This window comes from Trichosurus vulpecula, chromosome 4 (genome assembly GCF_011100635.1).
Source record: "Trichosurus vulpecula isolate mTriVul1 chromosome 4, mTriVul1.pri, whole genome shotgun sequence".
NCBI lineage: Eukaryota > Metazoa > Chordata > Mammalia > Diprotodontia > Phalangeridae > Trichosurus > Trichosurus vulpecula.
In genome coordinates this window covers 165,850,452-165,878,017 of record NC_050576.1, presented here as the reverse complement: position 1 = coordinate 165,878,017, position 27,566 = coordinate 165,850,452, and the positions used below count along the sequence as shown (strand labels likewise).

The 27,566-nt window shown below is 38.4% G+C and overlaps 1 protein-coding gene across 2 annotated transcripts in view; it reads left to right on the top strand.

The window, feature by feature from the left end:
- Positions 1-27,566, top strand: part of AATF (apoptosis antagonizing transcription factor) — a 126,281-nt gene that overhangs the window by 491 nt on the left and 98,224 nt on the right. For both annotated transcript variants that reach the window (XM_036753331.1, XM_036753330.1), the window contains exons 2-4: positions 643-834; positions 9,161-9,538; positions 9,993-10,130. In XM_036753331.1, coding sequence (XP_036609226.1) covers positions 643-834; positions 9,161-9,538; positions 9,993-10,130 — 708 coding nt within the window. The remainder of the gene's footprint in view (positions 1-642; positions 835-9,160; positions 9,539-9,992; positions 10,131-27,566) is intronic.

The following is a 27,566-nucleotide window of genomic DNA, read 5'->3' as shown; positions in this document are numbered from 1 at the left end:
TGGCACATAGTAGGCGCTTAGACCTTGGGCAAACCAGGCAGCCTAAAGCATTTATTAAGCTCCTGCTGTGTGCCAGGCTCTGTTCAAGATGCTGGAGATGCAGAAAAAGGCAAGGACAGCTCCTGCCCTCAAGGAATTTAAAGTTATAATAGAGAGCATGCGAATAAGAGGAGGCATTTGTTGTGGAGTTAAGGGGACCTGGGTGCAAATCCTGCCTCCCTCACTCACTGCCTATGGGACCTGGGGCAAGTTAGGCCTTCTGAGCCTCAACATCCCCATATGTAAAGTGAGGGGGTTGGGCCAAATGGCCTCTGAGAAGCTTTCCAATTCGAAGCTTATGACTCTGAATTTGCTATATAGCATGTATGAGAAGGGCCTGGTTTGTTGTTTAGGTTTTCTCCTCCCCCTTCTCCCCCCCCCCCCCCCATTCGGTTATATACAAGTGACTCCTAAGAAAATAAATTGAGGCTGTGTGTTTTGTTGAGATCCGATGTGCTGTTTGGCCCTTCTTTAGAGTAGTCAGATATTGGCGCCTTCTTGGAATTGGTGGAGTGGGGGTGAGAGGGCATCTGTGGCTAGCTCTCCTATTGATGGTGGGCCTTTTTAATGGCTCCCCCCCACCCCCCATTTTTTTTCTTTCAGCCACCGCTGCACGAGTTATTGACAGATTTGACGAGGGTGAAGATGAAGACAGTGACCTCCCTCGTGTGGGAAGCATTAGGAAAAAAGCCTTTGCCTCCCTCTTAGATACGGACAAACGCTATTCAGGCAAGACTACTTCTCGGAAGGCTTTGAAAGAAGACTTGTGGGAGCAACCTCTATCAGAAGTGTCTGGTGAGATAGATGTTTTTTATATATATGTATATATATCTTACTCTTTCTCTCCCTATCTCCTGTTTCTTTGGGGAATAAAACCTTTGAGAATTGCCAATCCAACAACAAACCACCACATGTAAACCATTAGGGGAAGATATAAATTCAAATGAGATATAGGAATCCTGCCATCAAGTAAACTGCAGTCTAAGCAAGGGAGATGAGATCTATAGGCAAACAGATACAAAGTAGAATGTAATAATTGTATTTGAAGGTTACCTACAAAATGCTGTAAGAGTTCAAAGGAAGGAGAGATTAATTCTGCCTGAGGGGAGGGCAGTGGCACTTGAGCTTGACTTGAGCTTTGTCAAGATTGATCAGTAGTATTTCAAGTGGTGGGAGGGCATCCTATGTAGTGGGAACAGTGTGAGCAAGTGCCCAGAGGCAGGAAGATAATTGTATATATTTTAGAAATATTAATTAAGCTTGGTTGCATCATAACATGTGAAGGGAAGTATTGTAAGATGGTTGGAGAGATAGGTTGTTGTAGCTAGGTATGAGAGGTATTCATTTGAAAGGTTATCATAGCTGTGGTGTGTAGGATGGATTGGAGCAATAAAACTAGTTAGGAATTAGTTTTAGAGCTATCAAAGAGCTTGGTGTTGTGGTTCCCTAGGGTCATAGAAGACATTGTATGATTGTAGAGCCGGAAGGGAATGTCCGATCCAACTCACTTATTTTAAAGCTAAGGAAGCTGTGGATTCTAGAGAGAAATTGTGATGCTGTTTCTCCTTGTTCAGACTGACCCATAGTTGAGTAGAGATGAGGAAATGTAGATGGGGTGCTGGAGAAGTGTTATGTTCTGATACGCTGAGTTCTTACTTGGGATATTGACTCCTTACGTTGTTTCCCAGCTCCGCCATCATTGGTAAAAATGAAAGTAACATGCTTTCTCCCCAAAAGGGGATTGTGAGCATGCGTAAAATGTTCTTAAAGCACTGAGTTTTTCAGAGAAGTAGCAAGTCAAGTAGAAATTGTTGAAGATGGTGTTCAAAGGGTATCCCCATTTGGAATGTTTTCAATAAGGCAGGACAAAACATTAAACTGTTCTATTGTGAACTCAGAGTCCCTGACAAAGAAATTATACAATGCTAGGGATATAATAGGTGAAATGTTCCCTTATTTTAGCTCTAGGATCAGCTGATTACACTATTATTCTCCAGCTATAAACTGATCTAAGGATCAGTAATAAGACATATAAGGGATGGGAAAAGGTGGCTTCCTCATATTTGTGATACAAGTGGTATTACTTTAAAAAATCTGTACCTTGCTACAGAGTCACAGGACTTTAGAGTTGAAAGGAACTTTAGAAATCATCTAGACCAATGGTTTAATTTTCTACAAAATGCTTTAAGAAAGGCAGTCACACAGCAAGTTAGTGACATAGCCTGGACTAGAAATTCTAATCTTTTGACTTAGGTCAATGCTGGGGTGGGGGGGGCGGCAGGGGGCGCAGGTCAGGTCTGTGTGTGTCTGTCTCATTCCATTCCATTCCCAAAAGGGACTGCTGATTTCCTGTACATTTTTCATTTCCATATTGTGCGCCAATGCACTAAGAATGAACTAAGGACTAGTCTGGTAGTTCTGGTTTAGCACTTATTCAAATGTAAATCAGTCACATACTTGGGTCCCTACTATCTGATTTGTGTTTTTGTGCAGTTCTTCAATCTGGGCAATAAAACCCAACCGTCCTATTTTCTATAGACTTGGGCAGTTTGTTGGACCTGTTCTTATCAATTGCATGCTATCTGCCAGGTGCTGTGTTTGGCATTAGTAATACACATCCAATGAGTGAAACCTTGGAACTTCCATTCCAATGAAAACAAAGACACATGTAATTATATAAAGAATAAAAATATATAGAAAAAATACTGATGGGTAATTAAGTGCAAGTTGGGTGGATCAGGAAAGGTCTCATGCAGAAGATAGTGCCTAAGCTTCATCTTGAAGGAAGAGAGGGAAGCAGTGAGGTGGAAGTGAGTTCTAGGCATCCAGACAAGAGTGTTCTGTGTAAAGAACAATAAGGTGACTGTTTTGACTGGATCACAGCAAATCATATACCAAGAATCTGGAAAGATAGGTTGGGGACCAGGTAGTGGAGGGCTTTCAAAGCTAAATGGAAGAGTTTGTGTTTTATCATAAAAGCAATAGGGAGATGCTGGAGTTGAACCAGTTAGGAGAGTGATTGGGTGGTACTTCACTGAAGCGTCTTTGACAGCAGTGGGGAACAGAGGCGTCAAACTCTCCCAAACAGCCAGATTAAATTGTAATTGGAAATGTTTAACAAAACCAATAAAAATTCCACACAACATAGGTAAGGTTAGTATGTAGTTTTCTAAGTCACTGTGCCGCCTGTAGGGATCCCTTTCTATTTGAGTTTGACACCACAGGTGTGAAGGATGAATCTCGTTGGGGAGAGACTTGAGGCAGGGAAAGCAACTAGGAAGAGGCTTTTGCAATAATCTGGGTGATAACCTGAATTAAGGTGGTCATTGTGTGAGGAGAGAGAATGGGTTGGATGCCAGCCATTTGTCAGAAAGGACTGGATTTGACACTTACTGGCTGAGTGAGATGAGGGAGAGCAAGGAGTTAAGGATAATGCCAAATTTCCAATTAGGGAGCCTGGAAGATAGTATTGCTTCAGCAGAAATAGGGAAGTTTGGAAGAGGGTGGAAGCATTTCCTTTCCAGGTGCACATCCAAGACCCATCACCATTCATTCCCTAAGGTTTTCCTTTGCTGTCTCATTGTGATGTGGAGGTTCTCAAAGACTATGCCATTAACACCCAAACTCATGGCATACTAGAAGGCCTGGTGACAGACTGGCTCTTGAGGGGATCTTGTAGCTTCAGTTAATCAATCACTAAACATTTATTAAGCACTTACTTTGTGCCAGGCACTATGGTAAAGATACAGAAAGGGGCAAAAGACAGTCCCTGCCCTCAAGGAAAGGGAGGTACTAACTGGCCAATTTATGAACAGTATTAAAAGAACACTGGCTCTCCGTGGAGGGACATTCAGACACAGGGATCAGGGAGATTTCACCCTTGGGAGTTTAAAGAGAAACGGTACTTTTTCAAGAATAGGTTGAGGAAGGTCAGTTTCATTCAGAGAAAGAACATTTTCATGTTCTCTTCCATTAAAAATTTACTTTTTTCATACCTAATACAAAATTTTGCCAATTGCTGAATATCTGAATCTGTGATCCATTTCTGTATGCTTTTTATTGAACTTTGATTTTTTGAAATGCTGGGGTTTTCCTCTGCAAAGGGGTTCTTGAAAGAAGATTTAGATAGATTATATTGTAATTTTGGAGGCTCATGACTCCATTAATTTTCTTTTCCCTACTTGCACTTGATACAATGCCATGCATGTAGTAGGCACTAAAAGTACTTGTTGAATGTATGACAGACTGAATAAATGAATGAATGCTTACCTCTCATCAGGACCATTATATCACTCTTTCATCTCTTCCCCACTTCAGGCCATCCTATCTGCCAAGGCAGTATCAGTTTTCCTAAAGTCTAGCTCTGATTATATCATTCTTAGTTGGGAGCTTTGATGGTTCCTTATATCATTCTTAAGTAAGTCCAAGTTTCTTTAGGTAGATTTGCATTCAGTGGTCTTCACCCTCTAGCCCCAGTGCATCCATACTGGCTGTCTTCTGTTCTTCCCCTCTACATGCCTGTGTTCCAGCCAAACTCTACCATTGGTCATTCTCTGTATGTGACTATCTGTTTTTTACCTCCTTACTTTTTGTTCATACTTTTCCCATTTTAAATGGACAGCTGCATGTTAACTCAAGGTAGGTGGAGGAAAGAATTCTGAGAAGATGGCGGAGTAGATCAGAAAACTTTCGGCTCTCCAAATTTCCTCCACAAAAAAAAGACAGAACATCGCCTCAGAGCAGCAGAAATAAACATGAGGTAAAGTAGATGTCCTCCTAGCACAATTTGAGAAGATCCCAGGAAAGACCCAACCTCCAGAGGCTGAGGTTTGGCCTGAGTGAAGTGTAAACTCCTTTAGTGGGGTGGGGGTGGCAGTGGGGTTCTGATGACTGAGTAGGAGAAGATTGAAGGATCTTCCACCGTCCGAGGATGCCAAGCATAGCTGTGCCAAACACATGTATCCTGGACTGTGCCTTTGGGGAGAAGGAGCTAGCACACACCTGGTGAGTGCAGTCGAGAAGGGCAGAGACCCTGTTGGTTGTGGACACTTGCAAGAGAGCAGAGTCTCCATTTTTATTTGTGGGGCAGAGAAGATAGCTGTAGTTTGCAGCCACCAGAGGAACTGTAGGAAGCAAGATCATTTTCAGGACAGTGTGGCTAGGGGCCCGAGCTGTGGCTTAGGAGTGAAGAGGAGAGTCCAAGGTTGGGTCCCCAGAGACCTCAGAAAATAACAGCAAGAAGGACCAGAGGTTTGGGGCATCATTCCCAATACTTCCAGACTACAACTTGATCACACTAATAGCTGCTAACAACAAAATAAATAAGTAAATGAGTAAGCAAAGGAGAAAGAACCTGTAGATAATTACTGTGGGGATAGAGAAGACCTGGATTCATATTTAGAGGAAGATAGTGGAGCTAAAAAAAGCTCCTTTTTCAGTGAGAAATGTCAGATGGTCCCAGACACAAAAAGAGGTCTTAGAAGAGCTTAAAGAGGACTTTAAAAATAAAAAAGAGAGATTGAGGAAAAATTAGAAAAAATAATAAAAGCAATCCAAAAAAATTATGAAAAGAAAGTCAACCAACTGGAAATAAAGAATCAAAAACTTGAAGAAAATAATCCCTTGAAAGCTAGAATTGGGCAAGGGGAAACCAGTGACATTCTAAGACAGCAAGAAATCAGAACAAAAAAGAATGAAAAAGTAGAAGAGAAAGTGAAACATCTTAGTAGAAAAACAACCTATCTGGAGAACAGATCAAGTAGAAATAATGTAAGAATAGTTGGACTACCTGAAAATTATGATTAAGAAAAAGAATCTTTATACAATATTACAAGAAATTATCAAGGAAAATCATCCTGAAGTTCTAGAACGAGAAGGCAAAGTAGAAATAGAAAAAATCCACCAATCACCACTTACAGAGAGATCCCAGGAGGAAAACGTCACAGGAATATCATAGCTAAGTTTCAGAGTTCCCAGGTTAAAGAGAAAATATTGGAAGCAACAAGAAAAAAAAACCAATTTAAATATCAGGGAGTTACAATAAGGATTACACAAGACCTAGCAGCTACTTCGTTGAATGACCATAGGTCTTCAAGCAGAAGAGTTGGAGTTGTGACCAAGGGTAACTTACTCAGCAAAGTTAAGTATAATCCTGAATGAAAAAAAATTGGACATTTAATGAACTCAAAGACTTTTGGGTTTCTGTTACAAAAACCCCAGAACTTAAGGGAAAATTTTGATATATAATACCCAGGAGAAATATAAGGTGAACATTAAAGACTAATTATAAGAGACACAGTAAGGTCAAATTGTTTACTTCGTAAATGAGAAAATATTAGTAGTACTCTTATGATTATTGTCATTATGTAGTTTGAAAGGAAGTCATGGGTTGAGTTGCGTATGATGAGGGGATTCTAAAAAATAAACTGGAAGGAGAGATAGTAGTAATTATCTCATACAAATGAGACACAAAAGGAAAAATGGATACTGAAGACTTAGCTAATAGAGACAGGGCAAGTAGTACTGGTACCTCACTCTCATCAGGAATGGGTTAAAGAGGGGGTGTGTGTGTGTGTAAAAGTCTAGCTTCAGACAGAAATAAGAGGGCAAGGGGATGGGCTAGGGGAGAGGATAAGGGAGGGACTGAGAAAGGTGAGTAGGTTAAGTAATAAGAGGGCCAGGTGGCTGGTAGAAGTAGAGCAAAGTAGTGAGGAGGGATAGGAAGGAGGAAAATACACAATGATGTATAAATAAAACCTACATAGCCAAGAATAGAAAGAATACAGAAAATTGGGGGTAAACTTTCACAGACAATCCCCCAGATAGGATGTGATTGGGCTGGAATGTTGCTGTGGTGTGGGGAATGATGAACTGGTTGATGTAGAAAACATGGAAAGGAAAGACTTGGACTTATGAAGGAAGATGCTGTCCACCTTCAGAGAAGCGGATGACAGGAGGAGATAAGCATGCCGTGTTCTTGCCTATACGTGTATGAGTGCATGTGTATGTATACGTGTATGTTTATAGAGATCAATATATAAGTGTGTGTGTGTGTGTGTGTGTGTATCCATATATATTACATACATATGTATATATATCTGTGCTTAATTGTAGCCTTCTTTGGGCTGGTGGGGGGAAGAAGGGGGAAAAAATAAAGTAAAAAGTTCACAGCAGGGAACAAAAGAAAACCAACAAGGAAGCAAAGAAAAGCCGAGCAGCTTTGAAAACAATGTGTAGTATTTATTGTATAGGTTTTCTTGAAATGGGAATTTATTGTTTTATATTCTTTCTTATGGTCTGCCATGTACATGGCAATTTTTTTCTTTTCTCATTTTGTATTTCAATTTAAAATAAAAATTTACAAAACAATAAAAATCAAGGTAGGTGGAGGAGCAGGATGATGAAGAAGATGAAGAGTTGCTTTGCTTCCCCAGTGCCAAACTGTTGTAATCTTACCTGAAGGGAAGGCCTAGCAGACGAGCTTTGTTTTCCATGAAATCTTCCTAGGTATTCTCCCAACTACTTGTTAATTTTTTCTTCACTGAATGTACCAGGTGCTTTGTATCTCTTGAATGAATGAATGAATGAAGAGTAGATCTAATGCTTACTATATTCAAAGTGCTATGCTAAGTCCTGAGGTTACAAATAGAAGAGTCAGACAGTCCCTGCTCTCAGGGAGTTCCCCTTCTGATGGGGAAGATGACACAAAAGGATGGTTTCAGTTTTGAGTCAGAGAGAGGTTTTTCATGGTCCCTGGAGTGCTGTAGCAAAGCAGATTTAATGCTGCTTCTTTGTGTCATTCCCACTATCCTATATCCAAATCCTATCAGTTTCTTCTTTTATGTCTTTTCCAAGAGTAAAATCTTGTCAGGTTCTGATGTTGAATTATTCAGCACAGCCGATGGCTTTGGTGGCAAGAACTCTCCGGATCTTTAGTAGCTGTGCTGTGATGCTTTCAGAAGCAGTTGCCAGGCTGCCTCTCCACAGGGATTGGTCACTTCTCAGGATGATGACTAAGGACATTGAGCTGGAGGCATTATTATTCCCAAGGCTCTTGGGCCCAGGGCCCTGGGTTTTCTTCATCAGGGTCTGAGAGAAGATGGTAGGTAGTTCAGGTGTGGTGGTGGTGGTGGTGGTGGTGGTGGTGGTAATGGCTTTACTTGCCTGGCCCATGCTGCCTCCTTTTTTTTCCCTTAGAGTGCCCTGCTGCTTCAGTGAGGCAGGTTTGGGTGGCAGTTGGTGGTGATAACTGGCCCCTTCTCCATAGCCATTACCTTCCCACAGGATGACTGCAAGGGGTGAGCTGGCAGCAGGACCTGTGGTCTAGGGTGCCTGCTGCTCCCGGGATGTGTGTGCCTATTTGATTGTTGATGGCAGTAAGAAGTAAGTAATGGAAGTGATGAGGAAGGTGAGCCCCTTCTCCTGAGGGATTTCTCTGCTCAGTTATATGGGGCTGGGCTAGAGTCCATTCTGGTGCTTTGGGGAGCACTGCTATTCCCAAGGCTCTTGGGTTCAGAACCCTGGGCTGTCTATCAGGAATATGAAGGGAGACGATGGTCAATTTGCTGTTGGTGGTGATGGTTGTGATTCGACTTTGTTGGTATATTTTGCCTCATATCTCTCATGTATCTCCCAAAGCCTTGCTGCTTTGTATTTTAGGTATTTATATACTTTCCATTTTCCCCTTGCTACATTGCAAATTCCTCAAGGGCAGGAACTATATTTTATTCATCTTTTTATCTCCTATAGTGCCTTACATTTAATAGATACACAGTAAATACTCATGGAATGAATGTACAGCTATGCCCAGAGTCCCCAGCAAAGGGGCGTTATACTCCTACTCTGTAAGTCACATGTGATAATTACATACCCTTGTTCTGACAGACAGGGAGAGAAAAGTCATTCCTAAGATGCAAAGACCAGGTTGGTGTCTAAGCTTTAATGGCAGTTTGTACCTTGTGTTTAAATCTTCCATATATACCTGTTCCTTAGAAGGTGAAAGAAAGGGAAAAGACTGTTAGCTTTAGATCATGACTTTGAATAAGTTTGTGAGGTGTGGTGGTTGATATTTTTCTTCATGTAACATTCATTTTTTCTTCCTTCTTTCCTTCCTCGTTATTAGACAAAGAAGCATCTGATGAAGAGTCAGAGAGCACAGGGCTAGTGGAGTCTGATGAGGAGCTGGAATCCAGTGATGATGGGGGGAGCAGTTTGGAAGACAAAGGCCAGAGAGAGAAGAGAGATACTCATTCTTCAGGCTTTAGTTTCCAGAGCATCAATGACTTTGAAAAATTTGCTGAGGGAATGGATGATGTTGGCAGCGGTGAGGAGGAGGAAGAAGGAGAAAACAGCATGGAAGAGGAAGCTGATGAGGAAGAAGATGGAGAGGAAATTGAGGAGGCTGTGCCTGAAGACAAAGATGATGAGACAGTGAGGACCTTCTCAGGAGGCAAAGTGTCAGAGGAAGTAGAGAAAGGGAGAGCTGTGAAGAACCAAATAGGTTGGTGCCTGGGTTTTGCTGATTGCCAACTTCTTGGTCTCCACATTTGATCTACTTTCTTTTGTTTGCTCTCTCCCTCCTGTGCCCTTCCAATTACTATGTGACATGCCCCACTTATCTGGAGGCCTAGGGCCCCATTCCTTTATGTTAAGTCTGTCATCTCCATATTGAGTAGCACAGTTGGCTCTGCCCTAATACCTGAGGCAACTAGATTTCAGCTTCAGACTTGAAGAAAATCTTTTTCTTTTCCTCTTGGGTTTTGGAATCACAGATGAATGAGTTGTCACTCCTGTTAACATTTGTTTCCAAAACACTGTTTGTCTTCTAATTTGGGAAGCCACTAACTTGGCAAATAGCTATGATGAGACTGTGCAGGCAAGGGGCCTGGGATTATTACTCTTCTAGGAAAAGACATCATAACTAAGTGATGACTTTCTGTTTTCCTCATTCTCAGCTCTGTGGGATCAACTCTTGGAAGGGAGGATCAAGCTGCAGAAAGCTCTGCTGACAACCAACCAGCTTCCCCAACCTGATGTTTTTCCTATTTTCAAGGACAACGGCGGGTCAGAGTTTGCCAGTGCCCTGAAAAACAGTAAGGACTCTTATGTACTGAAATACTTATGGAATGAGCATATCATTTGCACCCAGAAAAAATAGAAGAGTGCCAACAGTTCTGTACAGTAAGTTAGAGAATAAGGTTTACTTACTAGGTAGCTTGCTTCCTTTAGTAAGAGCGTTTACCTTGTTTTAAGGATTAAAGTGATCGCAAGATGATGTTACTCTGATCTTCCTTTTCTCTAGCTGTGTAGTTTGAAGGGAAGGCATAAAAGCAGATGGAAAATTGCCAGCGCTGGAAGACTGGCTGATAGATTTGTACTGTGCATATCTGGTCTCTAGTACAGAGTGGTTAAGGTAGGGAGTGGGTAGGTTGTGAATATTGGTTGGGAGCACTAAATCCTCTGATCACCGTGGTGCCTGTTTATTTTGGTCAATGAACAAGAAATTTTTCAAGCACCTGCTATGTGCTGTACTAATTGTACACTGTACTAATTGACTGGGATACAAAGACTAAAGTGAAGCAGTCTCTACCCTCAAGGAGCTCATGTTCTAAAGGTGAGAATAACAAGTCAGGTCTCCTTAGAAGTCATCTAGTCTAACCTTCAATCGACAAGACAGGAAACTGAGGTGGTAGGTGTGTGTGAAGGGATTTACCTACTGCCACTGAGGCAGTAAGCAGTAGAATTAGGAGGATTCACACAATTAGGGCTCTTTCTGCAGCCCCACACTGCCCTGTTACATATAGAGTAGAAAATACAAGGTCGCCTGAGAGGGGATGGCACAAGCTGAGGGAACTGGGCAAGGCTGCCCATAGAAGGTGGTGATCAAGCTGAGTCTTGAATTCTAAGAGTTGTGGATGAGAAGGGAGGGAGAGCATTCAAGGCCTGGGGGACAGTAGTATGACCCAACTGTAGAGTGCCTGAAGGGGAAGGAAATTTTTGTAGAATCCTGGAGTCTTAGAGCTGAAAAAGGACCTCAGGAGGTCATCTAACCCAGTTGGTTATGTACCTTGAGGCAGAATTACACTTGACTCATTAAAAGCAAATGTCTCCTATTTATTATCGTCAGATTTCCAAGCCTTGAGATTATAAAATCCTGGACTCCCAGAAAAGGATTCAGAGATGATGCAGTTATCTCAGCAAGCATAGATTTGTTATTCGCCCTCTTAGGGTCTAGAGCTCCCCAAAGAAAGGTTTATCCTTCTCTAAAGACCAATAGTTAGAAAGGGACAGCCCTAATTACTAGGGTTTCCAACTTTTTAAACAATTACATTATTTCATTTCACCTTTCAAATAAACTGCCTCCTCTCCTCTTATTTTAAGGCAAGACAATGAACTTTGGGGCTTGGGTCTTTATGGAGTGGGCTTGATCTCAGGAAGCCTGTGTAGGGCCTTATTTGTAGAGGGTGGTCTTTTTTCTCCTTTCATATTCTTTAGTCAGCAGTAGACTAGCACAGATTAATAATTCAGAGCATTGAATCAAGCTTTTACAACATCATTTCTAAAGATTTTGAGGGAGGGAGGTTCTGTTAACCCCCTTCTTGGAAAATGCTTAATCAGGAATTACTTCCTAGAGTCTAAGCTTTATGTTGTGTCTCTTATTGTAATTGATGTCTATTTCCTATGTGAAAATAGAAAACGGTTGGTTAGTGTCATCCTTCCAGTAACTCCTCAGATAGCAAGTTATTACTTTACCCTCACTTTTCCTGCTAACCGTTTTACTAGAGGTTTTCAAATGTTTTGAAGATTGGGAGCCTTTCTGGAATTTTTCATTCTCTCTTGTACCTTGACTCTTGGTGTAGTTTTGGAGTAGGTCCCTGAGGAATGTACAGTTGGATATAGGTGGAATATTTAACAAAACTTTCAAAAAAATGCCAGAGATGACTTGTCCTGGGTAACACTGGGAAAACACTGTTGTAGATTAAATAACTCTCTCCTTTCCTGATATGTCCTGTTTTCTGGTTTTTTGTTCATTTTTGTTTTCCCTGTACCCCCTCTAATTTTTTTTTATAGCTGTCTTAAAACGGATATGTCCATAATGACCTGGTCAGTGTCTTATATAGTGGGTGAAATATATTTCAGCTACTGGGTAGCATTCTCATCTTAGCTATTTTATAACATTGTTAACTCACTTAATTTGTGGTTCATTGCTAACTTAAGGTCATTTTCTGTTGCAGCCTCCAATTGGACTAGATCACTTCTAAGGTCTCTTCCAGATGTGATCCTTTAATCTTATGATCTCATCCTAAAGTTATATAATATTAGAGCTGGAAGACACTCTAGGAGTCATCTGTTCCATCCCTTTCATTTTACAGTTTGGAAATTGAGAGCTAGAGTGATGTGGTCACTTGCCCAAAATAATTTTTGTTATGATAATGTTTCATCATAGGTCTTTGAAGAACAACACTTCACTTATCTGTCATAGTGGGAGAGGGTGAAAAGTTTCAGAAAGCTGGAGTTTCTGGATAGTTGAGGGCTAATCTTTTAATTAACAATTATTTCAATTCTTATGATACCAATATTTCCAGTTGTGTTTATTATATACTTTGCCGCATTAGGAAGTGTACATATTCAGTTCAACAAACAGTACATACAACGTGCAAGACACTGTCTTAGGCAAAAATGAAGAGAGTCCTTGCTCTCAAGGAGCTTATATTCTACTGAACCTAAGTTAGTCTTCTTGTGTGTGTCTTAGGTTAGTCATTATGTATGTTTGGTAGTAAGGAACACACTGGGCTCAATTTGTACTGACCCTAGCACAAGTCCTGAACCTTATTTTGTTGTTGAAAAAGTCTCATATATCCGTTTATGCCTCTTAGAATGTAAGGTATGAAAAACGGTATGAAATGTGTAGCCATCAGACTCGCTACTTGGGTAGGGTCACTAGGTCTGAAAAATTATGGACTCAAAGGCAGAAATGACTTTCTTCCAAATTACTTTCTTATCCTCTTTAAAATCGTTATCTTAACTCTCACCATCAGTGCCCTTTGACCTTTGAATAACATTGGGACTTCCTTATTGGGTTCATTTAATTATTTCTTTCATTTGCATTAGCTTTGTGTCATGACACCTGGAGTGTGACATTTTACTTACATATGGTGCCCTTGCATTGAGCACATCAACATCTTGCAAACTTTAAGATATTGCTACTTGACAATTAAAGTGAAGTTGTGCTTCGTAATTACAGGTGCACATTACTTTATGCTTGGTTTTCTTAGTGGTGCTGTCTTATCAAAAATTTTCGTGGGTCTATTAACTTTCCAGACTTCTGGATGCTGGATAATTAAAGTTTGACTACGGTTCACTTTTCCTGAATTGCCCTTTTCCCTATTGGATGTCATTTGTGGGTAAGGAATCAAATATAAAGTCATTGGTTTGGGAATGTTTGCCACCTTCTATATTCCTTTGGTAAAGTCTCTTCAGCTTTATGCTTTTAGAGACTCCCCCATTTTAAAATTATTTGTATTTTTCTTTAGTTTCTGTAGTTAGAACATGTTGGTTTAATGGGGAAAGGCTTACCTCAATGGGTCTTCAAACATTTCAGAGACAGCATTTCTAGGCATGAAGTTATTTTTATAAAAATTACCATATTTTTATCCTATAGGGAAAATGGCCAATGCAAACTAAATACTTATTATTTCCTCTGTGGTTTACCAAACATTTTAGAAATTTGCAGCATCAATTGGTAGAGCTGTTTGACAGATTTTGTGGGATGTGGCTTGGACAGTCAGATGTTTAGCAAAGAAAATTGGCCTTTTCCTCCCTGGCATTTTTTTTCTAGTATTTTTAAATAATGAGCTCTAATTCCACATCACCCTAAATGCCTTTTGGACATCTCAAACTCATCATGTCCAAAATAGAACTCATGATTTTTTTCACCTCATACTCTGCATTCTTCCCAGCTTTTCTGATACTTTTGAGGACACCTCTATTCTCCTCACTCAGTGTATACCTGAAGAGTCATCTTCAGCTTCTCACTAGATTCATCCTACATGTCCAATCTGTTTTTAAGTCTTGTTTCTACCTTCACAGTAACCTCACATATGTCTCTACTCACAGAGCTATCTACCTCCCAGGGTTGTTGTAAGGATTGCATGATACCATATTTGTAAAGTACTTTGCAAACCTTCAAGTGCTATGTTAATGCTAGCTATTAATAAATGTTGATTGACTGAATAAATAAAAATGAAGTTTGAGTCATCTAGCTATAATAAAGACCAAAAAACACTGGATTTGGAGTCTGGAGACCTGGGTTCACATCTAGGTTTTACCACTCACTAGTTATGCAGTCTTAAGCTAATAATTAAACCTTCTATGAGCCTCGGTTTTGTTGTATGTAGAATACTTTGTAAGCTGTTACATAAAAGTAATCTGTTACTTCATTTTAAATTATTTTAAATTTGATGGTATGGAATTTCATAATCAAATTGTTTTATTGCAGGTGGAATTTTTTGATGGCTTTACCTTTTTTGATGAATAGTTTTCTCTACTTACTAACTAAATGTATCTTCACTTTAGCATTAGGATTGATTTAGTATTGAAATGAATTTTATGGACCAATTTGATTCAGCAAGCATTTATCAAGTGCTCTTTGTGTGCAAGGGCATGTTGTTAGGTTTAGGAATAGACCTCCTTGTCTAAGTAGATATTACCATGGATCACAGGCGCCTCTAGCACCCAGGTTGGGAATAGATCTCCAGTGTCCACATTCATCATCTAGATGCTTAAATAGATTTTTTGAGGGGGAAGGAATCATCTAGTGTAACACTTTCATTTTACAGATGAGGAAACTAAGACCCAAAGAGGTTAAATGACTTGCCTAAAATCTGGAAGAACCAGAATTAAAGGCCAGATTTTCTCCCTTCACTCTGCCACTCTACATTGCTTGTGCCCCTCTGGTTCTGTTCTTCTTTTGATATTCCAGGTCTGCTTTTTTGTATATTTAGAAAGCTGGATTCTGTGGGAACTAAAAGGGAAGATTTTTTGGTCATTAAAACTTATGAAAAAGGTAACTTTGCATAGTGAATAGAGAGAATTGAGGTGACCTGGATTCAAGTTCTCACTCTGATACCTACTGGCTGTGTGTCCTTGGATGACACTTTATCTTTCAGTGCCTCAGGCAGTTCTCTGAGATTGTAAGTGTCAGAATGGCTGATTATCTCTCTCTTACCTGAAACTGCTTTCTACAGCTTTGATTTTGATTCTGAAGTCATAGTCATGAGCCAAAAAAATAATCTTGTAAAATAATTTGAAGGAAACTTTCTGTCAGACCTTTGCTTAGTAGCTAGACTTAATAGGGCAATAATGAACAAATTTTATTTTTGGAAAGAGTTGTCTCTACTCTCCCCTCCCCCTCCCCATTAAGCCCTTTCTGTACATAGATCTGCACATCTCTAACTTTGTTAAAAATCTAGTAATGTAGTGGTAAGAGAATTTCATATTTTATTTATGGATAGCACAGCGTTACAAATAAATGGCTTATTTTCTTTTGGGAAAGAAGAAAAGTTACTGGAGGAAGCCATAACATATGTGACCTAAGTGGGTAGGAGACCTGGAAGAGGAAGATGACATTTCTGTAACAGGTACATCTCACTGTCTTTATTCAAAATTAGCTCTACCGCTTTAAACGAAGTGATTAAAAAAAGTCAAACTCCAGCCATAATAAGATGACCTTTTAGTGAAATGCATGTTATTAACGTATTTAATGATATGCATTACAAACTGCAGTGAGCACCATGTTTCATTACAGGTCTAAAATGCAATATCATTAAAGACCTTTAATAGAAACAATGGTTGACATTTTGATATTTCCCATAAGCAAAATATATCCAAGAACACAGAGTATAACGTAACATAAATACAGGAGAAGTGGATTTTTTTAGTTGGCAAAAGAATTTGAAAATAAACTTCACTGTTAATAACTTGCTCTCTCTCCTTTCCTTATTCTGTCATTTTATTCAGGGAAAGGTATCTCATCCTTTAGTCCATTCATGCCAATGTTGTGTCAACCTGCCAGTCAAAAAATTCTTCCTTATATCTTACTAAAATTGTAAACTGTTTCCTCTTGTTTGGCCTTCCATTGACATTGACAACAATTGCTCAACATCCTCCTTGTGAAAACTTAATGTACTTAGAGATAACAATCAAGTCACTCCTAAAGTGTCAGCCTTCCCTTAGCACCTACTTTTCATTGACCTGGGCCCTATCCTGGGAAAGTGTGTGTCCTCTCTTCCCTCAACCCTTTACCCCAAAGAATGGATCATGGGATATATATTGGAAAGAGCTACTATTTAATTTCTTACATGTAAGTCAAGAGTACCATTTAAGTGAATCCTCCAGAAAAAGAGCCCTCAAAGATAAGTTAACACTTCTTGTCCTCAGTAACACTGTTAAAGTCCATACAATGAAGCTATGTTGCAGGTATTTGCTATCAGATAATTACAGGGGAGCAGCTAGGTGGCTCAGTGGATAGAGGAATGGGCCTGGAGTCAGAAAGAATGTGACCTCAGATACTTTACTAGCTGTGTGTCCCTGGGCAAGTCACTTAATCCCTACCTGCATAAAACTGGAAAAAGAAATGGCAAATCACTTCAGTACCTTTGCCAAGAAAACCCCACGGACAGTTGGTCCGTAGGGTCACAAAGAGTCAGACATGACTGAACAACAACAAAGTGCAGGATGCTGGCCTTTGTCCAAGAAGCTTGGCTCTGTTGGTGTACTCCATGTCCATGGAAAAGAAAGCCTGTTTCCATTCAAAGCAGGTATTCTGAACCTTTTTGTGTGTCTTGGACCTCTTTGGCAGTTTGGTGAAGCCTTTGGAGCCCTTCTCAGAATCATTTTTATAAAGGCATTAAAAAAAAATTGAATTTCAAAGGAAGCCAATTATATTGAAATACAGTTATTAGAATAAGCTTTAAAATACAAGGTCTTGGTCCTCAGGTTGACAACTCCTTATCTAAAGCAATTGCCACATTAACCTGATGACAGTTCTCCTAGAAGTTAGTTGAATGTGGTAGATAGCTAGCATTTATGAAGTACTTTAAGTTTCCTAAAGTACTTACAGATGTGGCCTCATTTGATGATCCTCACAAACATCCTGGGAGGCAGGTGCTGCTATTATCCCCTACTAAAAACTAAGACAGTATTTAAGTGACTTGCCCAGGTCATAACAGCTAATAAGTGTCTGCAGTTACCTTTGAACTCAGGTCTTCCTGATTCCAAGTCCAGTGCTCTAGCCATGGCATCACCTAGCTGCTTCCTTAGATTTACTTTATTGGAGGCAGGTTGCCATTTGTTACATTGCTGCCTAGTGAATTAGCTCTTTGTTAACTGTTGGATCCCTTCAGCTATATAGAGAAGGCCATCCTAGTGGTACTGTGTATCCTCCTTGGTTGAGCAGGACAGTGTTTCTTCCCTATAGATTTGACAAACTTAGTTTCTTTTTATTTTTGAGGGCTCTTATTTTGTAGGAATCGATCCACAAGCATTTATTAAGTGCTTACTATGTGCCAGGTACTGTGCTAGGCCTTAGGGACACAAATACAATGAATGAAAAATCCCTTTTCGTAAAGAGTTTACATTTTAATGAAGGGATGAATTAATACCTTATGTTTAGCATAGTTTAGCAGACTTTTCTTCTTCCTGTTTTGTACAAAGCCCCATTTCCTTCTTAATTTACTTTATTTCTCAGAATTTTCCTCACCTGTTTTCCCACAATGCTCCACTCACTCCTGCACCCTTCTTTTCTATAACATTTTTAGGAAGGGTAGATTCCTGGATAATTCTGGAGGGTCTCTCTCTCTCTCTTATGTTAATGGACAAATGATACAGTATTTCTAGGGATAGAGGAATAGGATATATTAACCCACAGTGGCATTTCTGCTCAGAAAAAAATCTGTTTAGCTTTAAAACCTTTCCCAGAAGAGAATAATAGATTACGTACAGCTTCCGGATTTTGATGTGGGTTAGTACTGAAAAATGAGATGTCTTTAAACTCTTTTTCCCTCTCTTTTTGATAAGTGATATAATGTGGTTTGGACACTCAGAGATTCCTGAGATTCCAGGTTCTGGTTGATGATTTACTGCAAAATTGCTTATAAATTGAAGTAGAAAATGTTTTGCAGACCTGGCAGCTTTCTGGCTTCACACCCATTTGTCACCCAGCATTTCCCTTTGTGTATAGAACAAGAATTAATTAGGCTGCACTGCAGGAAAAGTTTATGGCTATAATTTATATAGGATGAATTTCTTTTTAAAGAGACAGCATTGCTTTGTTTGTACCTTTGTTTGTACGTGTGTGTGTGTAGTTGCACACATGCATATATGAAATGGATATGCACATGAGCATTTTTTCTACATAAAGCACTTGAAGATGGGACTTTCTAAGCTTTGGAGTTGGAGACCTTTTATTCTTTACTTAGTGGAGAAGCTTTAGGATTTAAGGAAGTAGATTGATGCTTTTAAAAAACATTGGTTACTTTGTGATTACTGTGTGTGTGCATGTTGAATTCTGACTACATTTATACTAACTCTCAGGTTTAGCTTCTTGTAGATACTGGTCAGAAGTCTGATTGGAAAAGAGCTTTGTATTCTAGGACTATTATCTCCCGGCCTCTTCCATAACCTGAGATTCTGCCTTTTCTTAGGGTCTTGCTCATTCAATTAATGTTTTCATAATCAATGCAAGTCAGAACTTGCAATTTGTTCCTGATTTGCACATTAAAGAGCTCCATTAATTAAGAATCCTGGTGTTTGGCATGTTCCCGCAGGATCTGTGCATTATTTACATGGTAAAAGTACAAGATGCAAGTTTCCCAGTTGGAGGGGTGATGGCTGTTAATCCTGCCTTTTTTTTCTTAGTGAATAACAATTCTTTCCCAATTCACTGAAACTCCTTAGGGATTTACAGTTCCAAAATAGGAACAAAATGATCCAAGTGAGAGAATCACAATGGGACTGTAGAAGATGAATTATTTGTTTAAGGGAAAAGGGGGGGAACCTCTGGAGAAAAGTTCATAGAAGTGGTATGTTTTTAACTTGTATTGGTTCCTCCAACTTAGCCAAATGTGCAAGTTGCATATTTCCTCTTATCACTGAATTTGCAAAGATTTTTCTTTTTTAGTGTGAATAGCATATAAAAGACAACTTTATTAAATCATGGTCCCAGCAGTCTCTCTGAGTTTATTATCTTATGATCTAGGAGCCAAAAGGTACCTGCTTACTAGAAATAAATGACAGTTGTTAGATTCAAAGCATTTACATGTACTGTGCCTATTTAGTGATTGCTGTTGAAGAATATCACTCTAGCATGTTTGTTTGGATTGTACTACTGTTTCTGTCTGAGGACTCATGGTAGCTTCCATCTTGATATGTGGGAGATCATCTACAGTGGATCAAAGCCTGAGATCAGGCTGCTTGTGGGAAACAGGATTCAGTGCAGCCCTCTAAGCATGTATGTATTTATCTATAAAGCCCACCTAAAAATTCTCAGTTATAAAGTATTCTTGTAGGACGTGGAAAAATATTTTCTTCCCTGATCCTTAGAAAGGTTGTGTGGGACTTGGTTTAATTGGCTCATACATCTCTTCCATTAATTTTAAAACCAGAATTATGGTAGAGAAAGAATTATAGAAGAGGAAGGGGGGAAAAACATGTTTGGTGTAGCATTGCTATTGAATCTTAAAGGAAGCCTTCATGACAAGAAGCATTTATTACATAATTATTTTGTTGTGTGCGTGTGTGTACACGTACATACGTGTGTGTTGGCCAGCCCTCCAAAGGTGTGTTTGTTGTACTTGAACTGCACTTGACCTTAGCTTAACTTCCTTGGGGATTATTTTATGACCTAGACATAGCATTAGAGTGCTCTCTTTGGAATATGGACTCAGATTTACCAGATGCTGGCTGCCTTTGGGGGGCAAGCTGGCTATTCGGGGAGGGGGGGGGGAGGGAAACAAAACAAGAAATCTGACACCCACCCCCACCTACCTCTTCATTTGTACTGGTTAGAGAAGCTGTTCATATAGTCAGTAACTTTTAAGTTGTGACTTACACTTTACACATGTTATACTCATTCAAATAAGGATGTAGATAACATTTCTGGTGTCCTCTGGGAATTTAATCATAGAAGCCCACTTAGAATTGGTTATAGACTGCCAAGGTGAGTATAGGAATTGTTACTCCCTTTTCTTTGTATTTGGCATATAATAGGGTGATAGGGACTGGACTTGGTGATTTCATTGGTGCTCTCTGGATGTGGACATTTCCCTTTGCCTTTTCAGATTGGCACCTTCTCTGCAACTTAAAGTCTTTGAGAGTTGTCTAGATCACTGAGAGGTTCAGTGACTTGCCCAAGGTCACACAGCCAGTAGAGAGTTGGCATTGAAACCTAGGTCTTCCTTATGTAGAGGCTAGCTCTCTATCCATGCCATGATGTCTATATAATAAGCACTCAATAAATATTGGTTAAGTTAAATTGTATTTTTCAATCGAGGTTCTTTGGAGAATAATGATGACGAAGGGATGTAGGAGTGGGAATGGACAAAAGGCCAGAGATTTAGGTGCAGCGTAACATTATAATTGTAGTAGATTTTAATACAGTGCTATTTCTATGAAACACATTTATGTTCTCAATAAATAGGAAGTGACCCTGAGTGATCATCTGATCCATCTCCTTGTCTGCAAGCAGGCAAATGCTATAGTCATTAGGGAGGGGTTTTTTTTTTGTTTTGTTTTGTTTTTTGACATCTTTAGGGATAAAGAGTCTCTGACTTCTTTTGGGTAGCTCATTCCAGTCTTCTGTCACCCTGTTCAATATGTCTGGCTGAAGTTTCCCATTTTCATTTTAACTTCTTTGCTTTTATTTGAATTTTTGTTGATATGGACAACTACTTGGTGTCTTTTTGTGAAAACTCTTCTTTTACTTAAACACATGAAGTTACTCTTTCACTTTCTCTTTAACAAACTAAATAGTTCTGTAAAATATTGATACTTTGGGATTTCATGTCATGTTTATTTCCCAATAAAATTTCTTCTCATTCCATAGGACCATCACTTAGAATAAAGAAAAAAGGTGAAAAAAAAAGTTCTGCAAAATTAATTGAAATGTCAGAAAAGTCCATTATCATCTGTAGTGTTCCACATCTACACGAAGGTTTTCATACTTCTTCAAAGAAGGGAGAAAAGTACTTTCTAATCTCTTCTTTGGGACCAAACTTGGTCATTATAATTTTTAAAAATAAGTTTTTTATTTCTGTCTTTCGTTTTTATGGTACCTACATTTCCAAGTTGTCTCCCTCCCTCTCAGAGAGGCATCACATGATAAAGAATAACAAAAAAAGCAACAGCGGTTCAGCAGAACCAGCTACCCAACGCATTGAAAAAGTCTGATACTGTATGCAGTGTCTTGCACCCAGAGTTACCAGTCTCTGCAAAGAAGAAAAGGAGGCCTCCTATTTCTTCTTCTGGGGCAAGCATGGTCATGATTGTGTAGCATTCAGTTCGTTTTTCTTGCTATTCTTCCCATTTACGTTATTGTAGTCATTGTGCATATTATTTTCCGGGTTCTGCTTATCATTTCACTTTGCATCATTTTGGATCTTCCTGTTCTTTCTTTGTGTGGATCACTTCTTACAGTACAGTAAAATCCTTTTATATTCACCTGCTACAACTTGTTTATCCATTTCCCCATTGACAAGTATCTACTTTGTTTCTAGTTCTTTGTTAGTATAAAAAGTGCTGCTGTAAATATTTTTACGTATGGGACATTTTTTTAATCATTGACGTCTTTGGAAGATGGGCCTTGAAGTGGAATTTTTGGGTCGTAGGCTATGGATATACTAGTTATCTTAGCATAATTCCAGATTGTTTTCCAGAATAGTTAGACCAATTCATAGCAACAGTGCTTTAGTTGACTCTTTCCCTGGCTCCTCAGACACTGGCTATTCCCATCTTTTGTCATCTTTGCTAATTTGGTGGGTGTGGAATGAACCTAATTGTTGTTTTGACTTTCATTTGTCTTACTAGTGATTTTGAATATTTTTTTATGTAGTTATTAGTATCACATTTCTTTTGAGAACTATACCTATCTTTTGACTTCTTATCTCTTGGGGAATGGCTTCTGGTATTTTATGTTTCTATTGCCTATGTATTTTGAATATCATAATTAGGAATTATTGATATAATAATTATTAGCAATATTTGATATGCATATTTTCCCATTTGATCACTTTCCTTTTTACTCTAGTTGCTTTAGTTTTGTTTGTACAAAAGCATTTCAATTTCTTGAAATTATCTATTTCATCATTTTTAATGACCTTTATTCTTCGTTTTAAGAATTCATTCCCTAAGACCTGTATGAACTGATGCAAAGTGAAGAGAGCAGAACCAGGAGAACATTCTACACAATAACAGCAATATTATAAAAATAATAAGCTTTGAAAGTCTTAGTAACTAATCAACACAATGGACTTATGATAAAACGTACTCTGTACCTCCATCAGAGAACTGAAGGGCTTTAGTACAGATTGAAGCATGTTTTGTTCATTTTCTTTTTTTTTTGGTGGAGGTGGAGGTTTGGAGGGAAAACCTAGCTAATGGTGAAATTTGTTTTGTATTAACTGTGTGTGTGTATGTGTATTTGTAATAGGCTTTATTTTTCTTGCCTTCTCATTGGGGATGGGGAGTGGTAGAGGAAGAAAGAATTTGGAACTGGGGGAAAAAAGAATAAAAAAGTCTCTGTGCTTTAAAAAAAATAGGTAAATAAAAATGAAACAAAATTTTAAAAAGGGATTCTACCCTAGCCACTGTAAGGTGGTACTGATAATATCAGTAGATGGGGGGGAGGGAGGAAGCCTTTGATGAGGTATAACACTAATTTATGCTTTAAACCCCTCCTGCAAAACATAGGTATACTAGGGACGTAAAAAAATACAATTCAAAGGTACTTATGCCAAAGTTAACACTATATACAGTGGAGAAACACTAGAAGTTTTCTAAATAAATATAGATTAAAAGCAGAGATGTTTTCTTTCCTTTCTGTTGTTTGATGAGAAACGCCAAGAATAGAAATAAAACAAGAAGGAAATTCTTGTAAAGAGGCAAAGGAGAGACAAAACTATCCTTGTTGTTGTTGATATATTGGTTTACTGGAAGAATTTTAAGAAACTAATTGAAACGATAGCTTAGTAAAGTAGCAGGATACAAAATAAAGGAGCAAAAATCAATATATTTCTATATACCAATAACAAAATCCAGAAGAGAATAATAGAAAGGGAAGTCCCAACCAAAATAACCACAAAATGCACAACATACCAGGTAATCCTTCTACCAAAGCACACTCAATATTTATATCAATACAGTTACAAAATACTTCTTTAAGAAATAAAGGATAATGGAAGATACTTAGAAATATTTAGTTAGTGCTCATGGTTGAGTTGTATCAATACAGTAGTGACAATACAACCAAAATTAATTTACAGCTTCAATGTTATACACCAAGGAGACATTTTTTACAGAGCCAGACAAAATCATTTATTTGGAAGAACAAAAAATCTCAAGTATCAAGGGAAACGATGAAGAAAAAAAGTGGGAATGGAGAGGGAAAAGTACTTTCAATAAAGCACTGATCAATAAAAATGTTGGGTACTCATTAAAAAAATAGAAAAATAGATCAAATGGAATTGACAAGGAAGAATAAGAGATAATTTGACTTAATCCAGTGAATAATAAGCTTGAAAAATTAAATTACCTAGAAAAGAACCCCCATATTTGACAAGAATTGCTGGGAAAACTGGAAAGATTTCTGACAGAAATTGGGCTTAGATCACCATATTATCCCATATAATACCACAGTAAACTCAAGATGTATACGTGATCTGACAAAAGAGAATCGAACTAAACAATTTCAACTCCTTTAGTCTTTTCCCATGGGTCACACTTTCCATCCTTATGAACTGGTTCCACTTTATTTTCGTAATATTCTTTTTAGGGTACAGTGATCAAAACTGGATGTAGAACTAGAAGGACTTCCTCATGTTTTTTGATTGGGATTTCCTTTGTTTTATTGGTTTTTTTAAATGATTATCATTCAAAGTTGCTTTCAGTTTCCTGCATAGTTTGTACGTTTAACCAAGAAATAGTGCTTCTTAAAGGCTTTTTCTCTTGAGAAAAAAGAGTGTTCAGATTTTACATGTATGTGTTTTACTTAGTCATACAATCTGTGTGGTTCTTGTACTGGTCTGAATCCTGTTTCCCTTTTCCAAAAATACTGTGTAAATGAAATATCAGTTATATGAAGAAAGCCCTTTAAAGACTAGAAATGCAATTTTAAAAGTACATTCCAAGAAGGATGGCCTTCAGCTGTCATTTGTACCTTCATAAATATCAAGCAGCAGTTTTATTTTTTTTTAATTTTTTAAAATTTAACTTAATTTTTATTTTAAACATGATCAGATTCTTCCCCAGAGTAGTGAACTTGAAGCAAAAGAGAATGAATTATTATGTAAAAATCTTCCTGATCCAAGTGATTCATTTTATTTTTCTGAATCTCAATTTAACCCATTAAATAGAGATATCATGACAATAATATTCTTTGCAAGACCATTTTTAAGGAATAGTTGATAAGTTACAATGGTCTTTGTATTTGCATAGTGTCAAGCATATTACAATGGCTTTGAGAATCTCAGGAGAAGTTCTTACATCTTATATACTATGGCATGTTTAAAATCTAGCAAAAGGCCTCCAGCTTTATTCTGGGTGCCACAAAAAGGAAGGATACCTCTAGCCGTTCAGATTCCTACATGGTGTGCAGCTTTGGAATGGATATAGCGAGAAGGCTTTAAAAGAGATTTTTAAAAATCTTTAGACCTTTTTTTTGAGACTATGGTTCCCTGTTTTGTCATAAATACAGCAGCCACTCACCGGCCTGATCCATTGCTGACCCACATGGAAATTTTGATTTACTCTGTTTCTGACTTAAGCAGGTTTACCTCTCCTAAAGCAGCTTGAGGGCTCCTTATTCTGGTTCTAGACTCAGTGGCAACACCCTATAGGCTTTAGTCCTACTACAGCTCAGAACTCCTGAGCTCAAACAGTCCACCAACTTTAACCTTTGCAATAGCAGGGATTACAGTTGTGTACCACCATGGCAACCTAACATTCATAAATAATGAGTTATGAGGTGAATGTAATGTGCATTTGTATGGGAAATTTCAACTTAACACCATTTGATTCCAGTATTTTTGTGACTGAATAAACAAATGCCCTTATTTTTTTAACTATGTGATGTAAGTATTATTTCTCCAGTCTCACTGAAAAGTTGAATTTTTGTTGTGTGCTACCTGTGGGAATTTAAGGTATTTGATTTATTTTCCTAAGGAGCATTTCACTACCTAAAAGCCTGCTTGTTTATGGCTTACAGTATGAAAGAGGAAGATTATTTTTGAAATTATTATTATTTCATAAAAGAGAGACAGCCTTACTTTGAATGCATTCTGATTTCCTTCCTAATAAGCTCCCCTTGCTATAAAGTTTAAGCCATTGGTTTTAGGTGTACTGGGATGTCACAACCCTCACATTTTGTGCATTTACTTTGTCTACTTAAAGGGAAAAAGTGTATTTTCTCTTTTAGGAAATAGTACTGCCAGGAGAAATGAAGGTGTAGGTACTGCCAAGTTGTAGGTAACAGTGGAGGATTTGGGAAAGTCCATTGATCAGTTAGATTGCTCTGTCCTATAGGGCTTGTTAAGGATTTATTGACACACTCTATCAAGGTGTTTGAGAGAGGTATTCAAGGAAAGCTAAGACATTCCACAGTTCTTTTCCCCTCCTTGTAAATTCATGCCAGGTCAGAAATTACAGCTTGAGTGGGATGTCCCTCCATAGAGCTCAAATATACCCTATCTATCATGTTACTTAGTGTGACAGTAATGTAAAATGGTGAGGATTTCTTTTTCTTTCTTTTTTTTTTCATAGTGTTCCCTTCCAAACATGTCTTATCATATGTCTCTTCTGCTTTCTCTCTACTTTTTCCTGCCCAATACCTCCTCCTTTCCTCATTTCCTACGTATAGATTTTTCGAAGACTAAAAATAAGCTTTCTCCTGAGTCCTTTTATATAATTTTAAAATGTTTTGGATTGAATATTTCTTACCTAACCATTTCTCATTTCGAATTAACCAAATTGTTTCTTCCACAGGACCCTTCCATTGACTGCTCTTCCTGCTATTGTGGAGCCCTTTTGGGGTTCAGAGTACCCATGTCAACTTCCTTAGCCCTCATATTTTCAGAATTTGGTCTACATGTTCCTAGGTTGGCACCCAGTTAAGCAGTTTCTGCTTTTGAGACTGTGAAGCCAGAGAATCACCACACTGCAAAACTCTTGGCAGAGTAGTTCAGCTAAATCCACAGTCCTCACCTTAGTGTGTGGGGGGGGGGGTGTGGTGTGGTGTGTGTATGGTGTGTGGTGTGGTGTGTGTATGTATGCACACATGTGTACTTATCTATTATAATAAATAAAAACCCTCCAGTTGAACATACTATGGGAGTAATGAAAACTTGTCCAAATGGCCCACGTTAAGGAATTTGTAACCGGCAGGACTCTTTCGTACTGGTTAACGCCATGCTGCTTGGGGAATATAGAATAAGCCCAAACAGTAATACTGACAGAATTCGGAATTATGATACAGTGGAGCCTTCACGTAATTCTTTGTTGAAGAAGTTAGGGCCTAAATGTTAAGGCTTATTGTTATTCTGAGTTGATAATCTCTGCCTTGCTTTAATAATTTTTCCTCATGCCTGGGTAGCCTGCGAGTTGCACAATAATCACTCACACAGCTTTGTAATCAATGCCCAAAGTAATAGGATTCCTCTGGCCACCGGCAATTAATAAATTTGTGTCTTTTTTAAAACACTAGCAAGTCGGGCCTGAAATACGACTGACTGGCTCTCCTCATTTGCATATTTATTGCAGTGGAAAAATTCTTACCAGATGATTGATGCTGAGCCTGCCTCTTGAATTCCAAGCAGCACATTATTATGAAATGAAAAATGCCGGCCATACAGTTGATTAAAGTTGAAGACAGTGGAATCGGTGTTTTTTAAGATTGTGGGAGAATTAAAGGCATATTTTAATAGATGTTGACAAGAAGTGAACTAACAAAAGCAAAGCAAAGGATTTGCTTGAAAAGATTTAATCAAACGTCTTTCTTGGGGGATTAATTGCTGGGGATGACTAGTGCAAGTGGCAGGCTTGTGGATTTGAATGAAAAGTATTGTTCTTAGGCCAACATATTGTGTGTCATTTTGACCTATAGTTTAGCTCCAGTTTCCGAGTTACTTTTAAAGGAGAAAAAAAATTGCTTTGTAATTTGAACATCCTACTAAGCATATATATCTAGCTTAATGAAAACATGTTTTTATGTAGCTATATCCACATATGTATTTACATTTTTAAATGCTTATGCACATTTTTAA